The sequence below is a fragment of the Poecilia reticulata genome, linkage group LG16 (assembly GCF_000633615.1).
Source record: "Poecilia reticulata strain Guanapo linkage group LG16, Guppy_female_1.0+MT, whole genome shotgun sequence".
NCBI lineage: Eukaryota > Metazoa > Chordata > Actinopteri > Cyprinodontiformes > Poeciliidae > Poecilia > Poecilia reticulata.
In genome coordinates this window covers 26,481,808-26,498,169 of record NC_024346.1, presented here as the reverse complement: position 1 = coordinate 26,498,169, position 16,362 = coordinate 26,481,808, and the positions used below count along the sequence as shown (strand labels likewise).

The 16,362-nt window shown below is 39.3% G+C and overlaps 1 protein-coding gene across 26 annotated transcripts in view; it reads left to right on the top strand.

Annotated features, from left to right (window-relative positions):
- Positions 1–16,362, top strand: part of plecb (plectin b) — a 129,372-nt gene that overhangs the window by 71,231 nt on the left and 41,779 nt on the right. For 2 of the 26 annotated variants that reach the window (XM_008431976.2, XM_008431975.2), the window contains exon 1: positions 1,353–1,494. The exons of 18 other annotated variants lie outside the window; for them this stretch is intronic. In XM_008431976.2, the coding sequence (XP_008430198.1) occupies positions 1,479–1,494 (16 nt within the window). In that variant the 5' untranslated portion in view covers positions 1,353–1,478. Of the gene's footprint in view, positions 1–1,352; positions 1,495–11,400; positions 11,406–15,624; positions 16,006–16,362 lie in introns of those variants that run through there. 6 more of the 26 variants (XM_008431978.1, XM_008431979.1, XM_008431965.2 and 3 more) reach the window with 3 other exon arrangements.

Genomic DNA, 16,362 nt, shown 5'->3' with positions numbered 1-16,362 from the left:
TGGTGCTGTGTCCTGTCACGACAAATGTTTTTTAGAATCATTCACAAAAATTTACCACATTCATCTCCGTGTGTACAGGACCTTAATCTCAGAATTAAACAGCTGCTTTGTGAAGGCCACAAAACATTAGAAACCAAGGAACAGGTTACAAGAAATTTATTTTTACTCAGCAATATCATGAGTTTTGAAGATGGAAAGAGATTGGCAGAACTATACTTAGACATGATCACCAAACCCAAACTGAGAGGCTGAAAGGCAGAGCAAGGATCGTATTTCTGACAGAGAGGCAACCAGCAGGCCCCACTGGAACTCTGGAGGAGCTGCAGAGATCCACAGCTCCCGTAAGAGAATCCGTTGACAGGGAAGCTATTACTTAGTGAACGTGTATGTTTGTGTGTCATATGAGGGGTATCATGTCAAGCGCTTCAAACCACTTCCTGTGGTATAGATTCTTTTCATTTCACCGTAGGACAGCTATCTTTAGTAGCTTCAAATTGGTGACTCTCCCTAATCTCCCTGCATCGTTAGTGTCTCACACAACTGGAGCAGATTGTCGGCACAACAATCGACAGAGTGTTGTGTACATTAGAGTTCTCTATATTTAGAGAATGCTGAGCATTAGCTTAATCCCAGCAGCAACGGGTGATTTACCCTGAATGCCTTAGCCATGATTTCATGGACCGTCTCTCTGAGGCAGGTCGCATTTCGTTAAATCCCTTCTCTGTTTGCTACCACTTTTCTTATTTATGGCTGCTGTTGCTATTTATAGGTTCTCCAACCTTTCCTCTGTTTGCACTCTTAATTTTATTAACTAAAACACTAACTGGTCAAATATCTCTCAAACAAGCTAAAAGAACACATCTGAATTCAGTCTAAGTCACTGAAGCTATGCCCACGTGTCTTCAGTCTTTAAGCAGGCCGATAACATTACCAGACGACTGCTGCGTTTAATATTCACATCACAGTTAAGAGAGTTTCTGGCTGAGATCTGACACTTAGCATCAGAGAAATTGACCTCCCTTCCAGCATCTTCAAAGAGGCGCGCTAAGAGCCAGAGTGCCAGGGTGGGGGGCTGGAGAGATGGAGGGTGAAGGGGTGGAGGTCCTGCTTGTTGCACTGTCCCAACGGAGTCCTTCCATCAGTTTCTAACTGTGACACTGTGCGATCATCTGGTTCTGGAGGATATTTATAGGCCTCTGCCAGCTCTGGCCCTCTGCCCGCCGCACCTCACCCCACCCGCTGCCCCCTAACTAAGGCTCGCCGTGTCGTCCCTCCTCCCCCGGCCATGGGAGAGCGAGGCTGACGGATCCGAGCAGCAGGCGCAGCCTGTCAAAATCTGAGACGAGGAGAGGGAGACAAGGCAGCAGAGAGCAAACAAACAGGAATCTCTCCGGTACTCTTCATTCCCCTCCATCCAGCTCTGCCTTTTCTTCACCTTTGTCCTCCTCTTCTTCCTCTTCCTCTGCTCTGTCTCTTAGATGAAGATAATACCTGGTAGGTAATCAGTGTGAGTGTGTGTGTGTGGTCCGTGTCCATGAGTGTTTTAGCCGTGTTCGTCTGCCTGGTTTCTGGCTGTCGGTGTGTTCTTGGCGAGGACAGAGTGTGAAGTCTTGTTGTGATCTGAACACACACACACACTCCAACACCAGCAGGACAGAAGCAAACACAGTGTCACTTCATAACATCAGCAACGTTTCACGTTGTAGTCCTCACACTGTAGCCGACGTGAGTTATGAGGGTCATTAGTGCGTCAGTGAGCTTCGAGTTCTGACCACCAGCTGCGTCCGTCGAAGCTGTTCACGAGAAATCCGACTTGAATTTTGACGTTTTTGCTTTGTTAATCTGAAGATTTTAAATCAACAAAGTATAACTCACTCATCGGCTGTTTCCTGATCTGTTGATGGATTATTTTTTCTGCACGTTTAAGCATCACTTTCAATATAACATGGAATTACTTTATTAGTTCTGATTAACTTCTCAAGAAATCTTTGTAATGAGTCACAGATGCATTACAAAGCATCTGATGAGCAATCAGTATATGGTTATTTATGTTGTAATTTAGGCAAAGATAATGTCTTACTTTAGATCCGAACTTGATCTGGACTCTGGATCTCCGTCATTTAAACGTAATTTGCTTCCATTTATAGGCAGTGTGATTAACTTTTATTGCATTAGATTCTCTGGACCGCTAAGCCTACGGATGAGCCAAGATTTTACTTTTTGTTGGCACTGACATCAACTTGTTCTTTTAACTCCTTCATTTAAAATATGTTGATTGGTTGTGGGATTTTTTTTTCTAGACCTGAACACATCAGGCTTATTTTGGGTGACACTTTTATTCTTACTCTTCTCTGATTTTCACTACGTTATAAAACTGTGCTTTAAAATGTAAAATTGTGGGAGGTCATGGTTTTGAAGTGTGTTTAATAAAAGGATTTTTAAGCATTTGACCTAAAAACCAATCAGAGGTAGTTATGGAAGAAATGATTGATTCTGGCTGATTGATTTCTGCATCTCAGATTTGATTCTCATAAGAACAAAAGCTCCTATTTGCTTTTTAAGTCAGCAAACCACAAACTTTAATTGTTCTCTATAGAGTTTTGTTTTAACACCAAATTGTTTATTCACCAAAGAAGAAAAGGCTTGAAACCCTAAATTAAATCTGCAGTGAGACCAGACAGATTGATGATACTTCAAACATTTTAAGCAAGAGCGATCATAAGCTGTGGTTTCCATAGAATTCCAAATATGAAAGGAATTTTCTAAGGAACAACACGCAGGCCTCGTCTTCATCTTCTAAACGTCTACAGAATGGTTTCTATGCTAAAAAAATTTCAGTTATTTGTTCACAATAGTAGCCTTTTTGTAACACATTTAAGGTGATTTAGGCTCGTAAAAAAAGTTATGAGCCACTTTCAGTTTTTATTTAGTTTTTTAGATGTGAATAGGAACTTTGACCCCGCCCATCTCTGAACTTAGCCATCACCTGAAACACACTTTTACTTCAGAATTTCTCTTCAGTGTAATATCAGTGAGAAAATAACTCTAACAAGCACATTTCTCGGTAAATACCTCAGGGTGTGCAAAAACGTCAGGAATGTCCCCGTGCTGTCCCAGTGGTCTCTCCCCCTCCCAGTAAAGCCCCACCTGTTACAACAGCCTGAACTTGCCTCATCTGCCTCTTACCTTACCATGAAATACCCTGTCAAGAGACATTCCTCCCATAATTGTGCTTTTGGATCATTAGTGGACTCCAGTACTTTAAAGAAATATGAAAATAAAAGTAGCCCATCTGATGATGGAGTCTAAAATCTAATGCTGGAAATGTGAGGTGAACATGAAATATTTTGTTTGTTTTCTGAGTCTCTTAGAGCTGATCAGAGTTTTTGAAGCCACTTTGTCCTCGACGTACTTTTGCTCCGATGACAAAGGGGATGAACATTTCCAAAGAGCACACTGTTGCTATAAGTTCTCCGTAGTCTGATTACTGTCTACATTCTTAGACAGTAATCAAAAGTAATGATCAGTGAAACTAAAAATGCACCAATCAGAGATTTACGACTGACTTTTGAGCTTTAGTTTTTGTAATCCATCAGTGCTAAAACTAATTTTAGACAACTAAAATCAATTCTAATTAATTATTTACCCTAATTTAAAATGTGTATAGTTTTTAATGAACAAAAATGTACTCAATTTAAGAGAAAGAAAGAATGACCCGGAGTTAATAGTTCAACCTCCATTTAGAGTTTTATATTCTCAATTAGCACGATTAGCATGATTAGCATTACGCACTGCAAATATGAGTCTCTCCACAGAGTGTAGACCATCATTCCAACTCTTACGTTTTCCACCAAAGTTGCTAATATTTCTGCTGTAATATGTTGAGCTTTCTTTGTTTCTACTGAAATCAACTCCTGGTGCAAAAAGGAACAAAATACCAACATCCAAAATGGGGACAGACTGAAATGACAACAACATGTCCAAATCTCTGTTGTAGCAGCTTGACTGAACAGCTCATATACATCATAAAAAGTTGATTTTCTTTTCAAGCTGCAATTTACACCCTTGTTCTTCCTCAAACTTAATTTTCCAACACCTAATTTTCCAACTAACTAAAAATACCTAATTCTATAAATAGCTAACGTTAGCTTCCACACAGAAGAAAGATGTGGTTAGCATGATCGGATAGCATTTAGAAATGGTTACATTAAATAAATGTAAAAGATTTTTGAGTTTCCAGGAATGTTGAAGCTGAAAAGCATTCCATTCTATCCCCAAATGATTTTGCTGCTCATTTCTAAAATATATATAGTAATGATGTAGCTACACTGATATCCTACTCTGTGTTGATACTTACTAAGATTCTAAGGTTTAGCACTTTAAAGACTTTTTTCCCCCCATTTGTACAGTAAGTAAAGTTTGGAGGTGTTTTTCTTTGGAACAAACAGTAAGTTGTCTGGCCAAAAAGATGACAACCTGCTTTCACGAGCTAGCCGAGCTAAAAACTTCTTATCTGGCAGTAAAACTAACAAAACCCGAAGGTTAAACATACAGGAGTCAGCCCAAAACAGAACAGCTAAATAAAGAACTAAAGCCTCCTCCTTGCTGAGGATTACCCACAATACTTTGTAATGGCTTTTTAACTCACGGACACATTTTTATCGCGACAGGTGCAAGATCTTTTGTTTAGCAGGATTTCAGTCTGAACCACTTTAGCTCGCCTGAATAAACAGGGAGATTAAATCAAATTGCTCTCAGCAAAGCGCTGGGATTTCAGCAGCCAGTCGAGGTCTAATATCTGTAATTTTTATTTTTTCTGCTGTTAATTCACCCAATCAGAAATGGCTATGTCAAACCTTGACTTTTGCCATTTGTGTGTTTGATGTATACACTTCAGTCAATATTATGTGAGAGTTGCAGAAAGTCACATTGCTCAGTCTATGAAGTGACACAGCTTCACGTGAGACATCATTACCCTGTTCTTTAGTCACGAGCTACCATGAAGTGTTTTAGACCGTGTCCACTGTGTGACCAATTCAAAGTAGGGTTGTCCCTCTGCTGTGTTGCTGCCTTTAATTGGAGCTTCTGCTTGGCTCACATTGCAATGATCATTTAACTTTAGTCATGTTTGCCTGATGGGTGTAGTCTTTAGTGTATTACATCAAAACTGTGTATGTGTGTGTGCGTAGGTGTGCGTGCGTGTGTGTGTAAGGCTGAATTCTTTCATGGTACCTTGTCGAACAGTTGCTGCCCCTCCCTTAGAAGGCTGCCAACCTTTGAGCTTTCTCATTCCTAACATTGTTTTTAGGAACTGATTAGAACTGACGCACTGATTAGAATGTAAAATTTTTGTAAAGCTTTGACAGGCAGATGTTTGTTGATTCCAACTTGTGTTTATGAACCATTTTTAATATTCTCACTGCCTTTCCTCGTGTATGTTTTACTTAAAAAAAAAAAATGACGCCAAATCAGTATGAGAGCGCAATCACTGCAAAACAGGGTTTTATGATAAAAATGAAAGACACCATATGTGGTGTCTTTCACCATATATGGTGAAAGACACCACTAAGCTTCAGTTGAAGTATATGAGAGCCTTAACTGATTACATTTAGCATCTAATATTACCGTTTTGCTTTGTTAGCATTGTAAACGGTAAACCTTAGGACGAACCTTAATGCTAAGATTTCCAAAATGTTGTAGATGGTGAGAATAGAGGCTGGAATAAGAAGGAAAACATTCCTTTCTGACCACGTGGCAATGGTGTCAACTGGAAGGTCATGACTTAGGAAACTGAGTGAAACCATAAATACTCTGACACACAACGTGCATCCATCTGCGTTCCTTTGCTGATCTTTGACCTTTTGTTTGCGTGTGTTCTGCATCTCATCCCCAACTTTGGAGACATGCAGCACCTCACACTGCGGTAGGTTTTTTATTTCCATTAAGATTTTAGCCTGGAGCCACATCGTAACAACTGACTGTAGACATGCAGAGAGGTTTACTTTGGAACAAAAGGTGTTAATTAAATTGTAAATTGCTTTTCTAAGTAATCATTGAAGAACGCTAGTGCGGTGACGAAGTGCTAAGAAACAGGTTGAACTTTTGTCTCTTTGGGCTGAAGGAGATCTCAAACAGAAATAGAAATTTCAGTTTTGTACATAGGAAAGTAACGTGAAGTTGCCTTGAAATACCAACAGCAATCAAAGGGTTCTCAGAGAGTTGTCGTCCTCTGCCTTGGCCTGGTGGCTGGAAAAGTCAACATTCTGTTGGAAACACCTCAAAATCCCACTGTGGAACAAACTAGCTGCGCTTACTGATTCCTAGAACTGATTACTGGATTTAAGGGAAGCTAGATGGCTTACCCACCCTGTGGTTCCTGCTCAGAAACCAGGAGTCATCATCAGTCAACAGACAGAATGCATCACTGAGGGGCATCATGGAAACCCAGAGGCACACTTCTAAAGTCTGCTGGGAATAACAAATTAGCCAGGCGAATGGAGCTTCCTTAGGGGGATGTTCATGTTGAGCTGATTTATTTATAAGCTGCGGAGGCTCCATGGAAACACATCAGGTCCTTCGGTTTATATATACCAACTGCGGCTTCACCCGTCCGTTGTGTTAGTCAGTAGCTTCACTGGATCCTGTTCAAATTTCAGGAGTTGACACAGGATACGTCACCTTTGTGTTCACTTTCATTCATCTGTCCCTCGTTTTTCTTTGCTTTTTTTTTTTTTTAGGATCTTTTGCTTTTATCAAAAGATCCTAATGTTAAAAACTAATTCTTAAAACCACCAGTTTCAACTGGTTAACATAGCATTTTTAGAGTTAAGGAAAGCTAGTATGTAGATTTCCTTCAAGTTTATTTTTCATATTCAGTTTTTGGAACAGGAACACTAAATTCAATATTGCTTCATATTTATAAATCTATCCAAACTGCCAAAAAATGTTTTGAGGTATGCGGAGTGTGAAAGTGTGGCTTTCAAAATATTACACCTTACCGAATTTTGCATCAAAGCAGCCTGTTCCAGTCATAATATTCCACAAATTAATATCATGGTGATGATTCGTATGTAGCACAGCTCTATTTGGGAGTATAAATCCCAGCTTTATAAACTTGTCTGAGAATTAAAAGGGATTTTTCAACTATTTTGAAATTCTGTCTCATGCAGTTGCATTGCCGTCAGTATTACATCTGCGTCTTCAGTTTCTTATCTTGTTGAATAAGAAATGCCAGTTTTAAAAAGTCACAAAAATTAAACTATTTTGTCATATTTGGTGAAATAATTAGTTTTTTGCTAAAAAAAAAAAAAAAGTGGGCACTGTTGCTAACTTACTGGTTTTGTCCCAATACTTAAGAACTTTTCAGAAAGAAAATCTGTATGGGCCAAGTTTGGAATTGATCGGCGATCGGACCAGAAAAGCGCAGACGGTTACATCCCTGTTTACCACAGTATCTCCTTCAGTTCTGATGTAGAATAACTCAGCTGTGCCTGTCATCAACTGTGCCATCGCAAACATTTTACTATGGTCAGTTCAAGTGTCAAAGTGTTCAGTTTCATTTGGCCCGACATCCAGATCATAACTCTGGCTATAGTTTTATTGTATCTAAACATCTAAATTACTCCTGCAAGCCACGGGGCAAAGATCAGATTTAAAGCAGGTGTTCAGCTTCTGAATTTTCATATTAAGACTAATAGAGCCCTGAGGAAACTGTAAATGAAAAACAAATACTTAGACACACAGAGATAGAATAATGCTATCCAAGATTTGTCTTGTAAAAGGCCTTGCCTTGTTTATTACAAAATGGACCTCTGACACGCCGCGCATGCAAGAGGGCTGTAAAACACAATGATATGATAGAGTTCCAGGTAAAACGGGACAGTCTGAAAACAGTTCACACTGAGCACGATCATATGACTGGATTACATGATTCCAGGGTGAGATTCAGCACTTCTTTTGATTCTGTTCTCTGCGTGGATTACCTGTGGCGTTCTCCTGCTTAATGAGTGAAAAGCTGAAACGATAATCGTCACGCAAAAGACAATTATGTTGAATTACCTGTCGGTTGTCTTTCGTTTTGTCCGTAATGAAGGGGGCAGGGCACGAGAGCGTTCTTTCGCCGGTTAAAGAGTTGTTCCTGTTTACACATCACACACCACCTGGCTCTGGCTGTCGGAAACACAGAGGGATTCTGAGTGGGGTTTCTTTAATGCCAGGATTATGGATTTAATCGAGACGGATAAGTGGGAGATCTGTCTGCATGACATGAATTCATACACAGATCGACTCAGACACCTGCCCTCTATGTTGACCTTTGCAGGTGAGTGGTGAGGCTTAATTACGATCGGCTTGGGGAGGAGTTTCTTTTTTGATCTGTGCTGCTTTCAGTGTGGTCATGCAGTGTGGGACACCGACTTGAGATAAAAGAAAACGGATCTAAACAATGAATAAGGCGTCATTGGCTTAAAATTTTTACGTTTTTAAATGTTTTTGTACTTCTTTTACTTTCTTGTTAAAAAAAACAAACACTTTGATTTAAAGTTTGACGTACTGTAAATGTTACAAATGCGTGGAAAAGCAATCTCTGTGTAAAGGTTTCATTCATACAAAAGTAAGCACAGCTGCCCTCTGCAAAGCTGGTGTTAAATTTCATTTCATAAATGAAAAGGTAAATATTTTTTGCATGTAGGTGCACCATCTCCTGATGGTGTTTCAGAGATATGAGTCACCTCACCTCACACAACCTGCCTGCTTTGACTACACACACATTTTGCAGAACACCTGTCAGAAAGAGTTGGGCTTCCTAACAGTGGGAAAACTTATGGCATATAATTTCTGCAGGGTCTTAAAATACATGAAAATCTTACATTTAAACATTCCAACGTCAGAACTTAAAAAGATTTATATAAGTGCAAAAGTTTCCAATAAATAAGTTTAAATGTTTTTTAGAATGTTGACATAAAATCTTTCTGGTTACTTTTTCCAGAACTGCTTTTTTGGGGTGAATTATTAAAATTTTTTAAGTGTTGAAAGTGTTAAGTGCTCACTGCAAAATTAAGACCACAAAACATTCCAAAGACACCAAGATCATTTAACAAATTTATCTTTGGTTCTAGATATAGACACCTCCATGTTTAAGAGGGTTTAGATAATGGACGGATGAATAGTCTGATCATAGGAGTTGGGTAAACGGCTGCAACCTGGATACAGAGCAACTCAGGTGGCTGCATGATGCTGTGGGGATGCCTGTCTTTAGCAGAGGCAGGGAAGCTGATGAGCAGATATTTATCTTTCATTAGGAAAGAGACCCTAAATATATCCAAATTATAATGAATAATTTAGATCAAAGCACTTCCATTTCTTCAAATGGTACAGTCAAAGTCCCGACTTTATTCTAATTGAGAGGCAACTAATGATCACAGACACTCGTTATTCTACATGACTTACCATACTCCAGAAGACTTACAGCAGTAAACACAGTGGTTTCACGTGGGTTTTGTTTCTGTGGAGAAAATGCATGCCACACTTTTCAGATTTTTATTCACATAAATACCTAAAGCAACACATCTTTTTCCTTCCACATTTTCTTTGCTGGTCTTTCACAAAACAATCAATAAAATACACTGAGGTTGCAATGGGATGAAAAGTTAAAGGAATATGAATCCATTTTCAAAGTAATTAAGAGTAATGTTACTCTAAATAACAACATAATGAATCTGCGAACCTTGAACTCTCAGCTTGAGTGCAAGATAAAACCTTCACCAGAGCTGGGATTGTTAAGGTGTTGAAGACAATCAACATTGGAAGATCTTTTGATAGAATATTGTCCATTATTTTGACTTTTTAACACCATTCATCTGCTCGTTGTTGCCAAATTGTCTAGAAGACAAATTTATAAACCTTGTTTCCCTGACGTTCATGGATTGTGGTAGGAAACTGCAGGCACAGCAAAAAAAAAACAAACTAAAAAAAATGCATCAACTCCACAAAATAAGGTGCCAGCTGGCTATTGTGTTTGGCCACGACTTTTTCCCCCCACAGGGCAAAACTCTTGGTAGAATATAAATATAAGTATTGTTTATTTATGCTTCTATTTTTTTTTTTAAAAAAAAGAAGAAAAAAATGGCTGACTTCATTAACATATTTCGATTTCTTGCTTTAAAAGTCTCTCTTGGAGACGCAGGCTGGCCCTGAATGATGGTTGCGTTTGTGCTCTGTCGCCACCTAGTGGTGAAACCGTTTCTCCAAGCAGCAGGAAATAGTGGTCTAATGTTCAAATGACAGTGTTTCCCCCTCGTGTGTCCGGTCAGCTACGAGACCTCCTCCGTGGTCGTGGCTAAAAATACCGCCGTGAGTAAGAGTCAGTCACAGTTACTCACTCAGGCGCGTGGTGCTTCCTGTTTGTAGACGTTGTCATAGAAACACATCTCAAGTTTCTATTTTTTCCACGTTTAGTCGCCAAGCGTTGAGGCTAAGACGGCGAGCGGAAACATCACGTGGCATCAAGATAGATTAAGACACCACATGATAAATGAGGAACCTTTAGATTTTCATCTAAAGGTTGGAACTAAGCAGCCCGTGATTTTCTCCTTACTCAAAGTGAGTCATCTGAAACAGTTGGTGGGCTGTTTAACACGAACACCACATCAGTCTTTTCCTCCATATTCTCCATGTTCAGTTTTTTCCTAACCTGATTTCATACGGGAAAATAATCTTGACCATGATTCTTTTCCAGATTACATGAACAAACCAATGTCTTGATCTCACCTGCAGAGGGAGACACAACAAGCTCTTTTTAATCTGCTGTGTCCTCACAAAACTGCAGCAGCTCAGAGGCTTTTTTTTCTCCCCCATCCATCTTTCTTATTTAAATCCCCCAAATTAAACACAACTAACACATACACACACACACATGGACCCACATTTGGACCCCTTCACAGACTCTCCTGCAGCTGGTCTATTTTAAAACCACTCAGCTGTTCTGGCTAATCTGAAGGCTTGTTGAGTCTGTGATAAACTAGGTTTTCATATTCATCATCAGATCTATTTCTGACACCACAGCGATCCAGAATAAATGGACGTCGTTTCATGCCACAGCTATGGCAAACATGCCTGCGACTAGCGTACGAAGCAACAATGTTGTGTCTGCTTTCTGCTTCTGCTACTGCTAAGATAACATCATTACATCAAACCATATTAGAACCTTAAAAATATTAACAATAAAAAAATACTGTCAAAGACTTGTGCCAGGAATATGATGAAACTTTTATCTGATGTATTGTAATCTCCTACCTGCATTTAGACACATTTAGATTTGGTGATTTTAAGCTAATTGACATAGACATACTCTGACTGTTTCAACTTAAATGTTAACTTAAAACCTCAAACTTCAACCTACTTTGAAGGTGATTTAATTCAGAATAACACAAAGTAGTGTGTATTTGTGAACTTAGGAAAAGTATACTTTGTTAAAAAAAAATCCATAAGTGTGATGAGGATTTGTATTCAGCATCCCCGAAGTCAAATTTTGTAGTAGTGATGGGCATTTATCATATCGTATCATTTATCATTTAACATTTATCACATAAATGTTTTATGCTAGGGATTTTACATGCATTGTCATGAATCAGTTATTGATATTAAATATAAAAAAACTGAGAAGTCTTATCCAGAATTTTTTTTTCCACAGTTTGCTCCACAAACCCATCAATAAACATCAGCAAATTAAAAAATATATAATACAATGCAATTACCATATGCAGTATAGTGACATACATCATACTTTTTTCAAGTGACACCCTGTAGAAAACCATTACAAACAGAAATATTTTTTTAATCATAATCTTTATCAAAATAGTAGCTACCACAAAATATTGCGATCAAATTCCAAGTCCATATCGTCCACCACTAATTTATACAACCAACATTCACAGCAATTATAACTGAACACTGGACATGCTATGCCTTTCTTTCAGCTGTGATGCATCACATATGTGGAGTCCATGCATAATAGCAGTTCAGTCAGTTATATTATTATAAATATTATAAACCATGTTTCACTGATATCCCATGTAGAGACTTTTCTGAATGATATAAAGTTTGCCTTTGTAACGTGAAAAAATGTAGGAAAACGCAAGATGGTGAACGCAGAGAGTGGAAATTGCTGCTTTTGATCTTTACGAACCCTAACCTCTAGACGGGCCCATCATCCTGTCAAGGATCGCTCTCAGCGAAGCATTCCTCCGGCGCTCCGACAGAAATGCGATCCAACACGCTCCAAACGGCCGCCAACCTTCCCCTCCTTTTTTTTTTCCTCTCCTTTTTTTTTCTCATCCTGCTCCTTTATCTTTTATCCTCTTAAAACAATGTATGAGATAATCCCAGGGCTGTCGAGATAATCCCGTTCCGGAGTTTTATCAGCTTTCTCGATGTCGTCTGCGAGGCGTGTTTCCGTTCACACTTTCACCTGAATTCGCCAGCAGAACAGCTGAGGTCAGTTATGAGGGTGGATAAGTGAGATAGTGAATTTAAGCAGCCTTAAATGGAAGAAAAATAAATCAGGGCAGTTTTTTTTTTTACAGTTGTACTATGAAAGGTGTCACCTTCCCTCTCTGTAAACCCTTGTATTTTCTTTGCAGCTCAGCTCTTTCAGAAACCATAATGACACATTCTTGGAATTCCTTTGTCTGCTAATTTGCTCGGGTTCTTGTTTCCAAAAGCATAAGTACAGGTCGCTCTAGTCTTAAGTGGCTGGAAGCTCAGTTGTGCTTTTCTTTGCTGTAGATTAGAAGCATTTAAACAGTTCTACAAAAAGAACAAACAAAAAAAAAACAACAGAAATGTATCTGCTTATTTTATTGTTTGTTTAATGTGAAAAATTAGCAGTAAAAACAAAAGTGGTGACAAACGAGAAGGTGTAATCCATATAGGTCTACATATGTAACATTTCTGATTTGGATGGTTGTAGTTTGCTTCCAAAAATAAAATGAATAAATAAAATAACTAGGGATTCATTCTTTAAAACCATAAATGCTTCTAAAACGGTTTCTAAACTCTCATCAGGTCAACCCAGACAACCCAGACATAATTTTTTTTTTTCATCTAACCTCTAAGTCTGGGAGTGCTGAGGCTGGCTGTATCAAATTGTTTACAGGATAATGAAATCACAAAGTGAGAAAAGGAAGAACAAACATGGCAGTCCATCATAAACAATCATCCAACCACAAACTGATCATTTAGGGAGAAAGGAAAAAAGAAAACTTTCTCTCTATTTTTTCACTCCTCTCATAAAGAGCCAGATTGTTCCATCTGGTTTTGATGAAGCCAGATGAGGGAGCAAAGTAATAAGCATGTTGAGAACTTAATGATATGTCTTCTTTTAGGAGGGAAGATCTCATGACTAAGACGTTCCATGCTTTATTTTTTTTTTGTGCTGCATTCCCATTCATGTCCCCCTTATATAGTTTTTTCCCATGGGGTTCTGAAAGATTTAGTAATTGGTGCAAGGTCCAATGTCAGAGAATCACTGAGCGCTCATTCACTGGGCAAATGAACCAACTTTTTTTTTCCAATAAAATCTAAAAGTTAAACTAAAACGGTGATTTTTTTAATTATTTTTTTAAACAGGCATATAAAAAAAGTCTGAAAGGCACTATAAAATCTTTTTTTTGCAATCAAAAGCTGTCAGTTATTGGAGAAATTCCTTCCCGGCTCGGATTTAATTGCCTCCCTGTGAGCCACACCCTAATTCCACTGCTTGCCTAGACATTGTAGAACTACAAAGGCGTGTCTCCAAATTTGCGAGCGTGGCTTTAGGTGAGTCAACAGACTGCGCCGCTCCACACCAGCAGGTTCGCACAGATCCCCTCGCACTGACACATTCGGCGTGTTCGTGTTCGTACAGGTTGTGCAGAAAAGTGCTGCTCTCAGGAGATAAAGCGCTCTTTAATGCCCCTTAAAGTAAGACGAGGCAGGGTGGAGTAATGGTAGGTATATATGTACGCCCAGAGGGGCAAAGTGTAGCAAACAAAGGTTATTCTCTGACTTTTGACACATGTAGTCGCTGTCTACAGGGAAATGTTTTCCATTTATAACAGGAATTACATTACTTTTTTCTATTTAATTAACAAAAGGTTAAACTCATCAGTTCCAGTTATTGAAGACACCCAACAATGTGTAGATGTTGGCAGAATCTGCCAAACATTACAGACAACCTTTCTGGACTTGCTTCTTTCAAGCAACTCTTAAATATTATAGATTTCTCATAAATTTGATCTGTCAAAAGTACTCCATGTAATAGTTTTTTTCTTCTTTTTTTTGCATCTTTTATTGATTTTGCTTTCCCAGAAGACGACTTCATACCTAAGCCAGATGATAATCCAGAAGATCGACAGCGCTTTGCGAAAGCTTTCATACTTCTTTAGCGTTTGCTGGTTTTTGCTACGTCACAACCACAGACCTGAGTCTGTTTTTATTAGGATCTTAGTTATAGACCAGCACAGCCACCAACATGGCATACCTTGTAAACCCCACTATTCGCTGCAATCACAGCTGCAAGTCAAACCATATTAGATAGTCAACATGGCTTTTTTTTTCTTTTTTTTTTTTTTTTCTTAAGTCTTGTCACAAATTCTCAATCGAAATTAGGACTGGACTTTGACTAGGGACTTCCGACACAAGTGTGTTTTGACATCAACCGTTAAATGGCAGCTCTTGTCTGTCTCTTTAATCTCGTACATGTTTATAGTGACAAACAAACAATAAGTTCAGTTCAGTTTGTGGTTGTCATTTTGATGATCTAACCAGATCTCAAACCTTTTGCAGCCTCTTTTAGGTTTTCCTTTCAGTATTACCCATATTTAGCTCAATCATCTGCCTATCAACTCTGACTAACTTGGTGAATCACCATGATTTAACATAGGGATGGTTGCATGAAGGCCAAAGGTCGGTTTTCATCTCATATGAACCAGAACATCATCTAGATTTAACAATTAATAACAAACTCGCATTTCTGATGAGTGTTTTGTTTACATGCACTCGAGGAACTGCAGTCAAATCACAAACAGTATAAAAACACCCATCCGAGGCTCTTTTTCTTGCATGTCAGGGCTGATTTCATGCATCGCAGTTTAGAAAATGTAACAGCCACTCCCAAATCGAGCTCAGCCCTCTGCTCTTCCCTTCTTCCTAACGGTAGCGAGCTTCTTATTGGAAATGCCTGAGGAATGCCATGAATAAGAGATGAGTAACCAGAGATCAGTGTGTGCCTCTGTAGTAAGCATGTGAGAAATCTATTTCTCAACTTTCTTCGTTCATCTGTCATTTAATGTACTCAAAGCCATAATAAACCCATCAGCAGCATGACTTTATTACCTTCTGCGCCTTAGTTTTCTTGCGCAAGCCATAAAGTGATAGGACGCTTAGGTTACCACACCTCGGCCTTACCCGTCGCTCCCTTCATGTTCGGCGCAATGCAACAGGAAGGGGCGTGTCCAGAGTCCAACCCCCCGTGTCCTCCGCACGCTAACGTCACTGAGCACACAGTACTTCACTCAGCAGGGCAGGCCCAGACTCCGTAGCCTGAAGGCACAACACAGTGGAAGAAAGGGGAAGAAAAAAAAGAGAGAGAGAAAAAAAAAACATGAAGGAAAAAAGAAGGGCCGAGCCAATGAGGGAGCGAGGAGGTTAGCAGAGGATAGAAAGGCAGAGAAATCATAGGTTTGTGAAGAGCTTAGTGGATTCTGGCCACAGGACTTGCACACACTGGAGCAAACCGACAGGGCCAAAGATAGAAGCAAGAAACGCAGAGGTTCCCGTCGAGAAGGAGGCTCGCCACGGACCTTTTCTGTCATTAGGAATATTATTTTGTGAGCCGACAGACAATGACGATGAACTCTCAGCAGCAGAAGTACAGGAATTTCTCCACTGACAGTCTGGGGAGAGACAGGATGGGCTCAGATGATGGGTACTACCAAGGGATGCTGAAGGCTACGGACGGGAGGAAAGGTACCAGTACGGCTCCTCTCAATTGCAAGCCTCGATCTTGATCCATTACTTTAAAAGTATCTGAAGAGCTGCTGGGCAGGAATAAAGGTTTGGGTTGTTTTAATGGGAAGAAGGAAAAGCAGAGTTCAGGTTGGAGAACTTTATATCAGACGACTGTTTCACTTGTTGCTCATTAGAAACTCTTTCACAGGAGCTTGTAGCCTTCTAGCAGACTTTTTTTTCAGTGGATATGAATATATTATAGGATTTTATTTTATGAACTGTGGCAGAGTGACTTAAATTTTTAAAAAGGAACAGGATACTCCCTCCTTATTTCACCAGCAGCTTCCTGTCTTGTCACCAAAGCAAAACTTAATC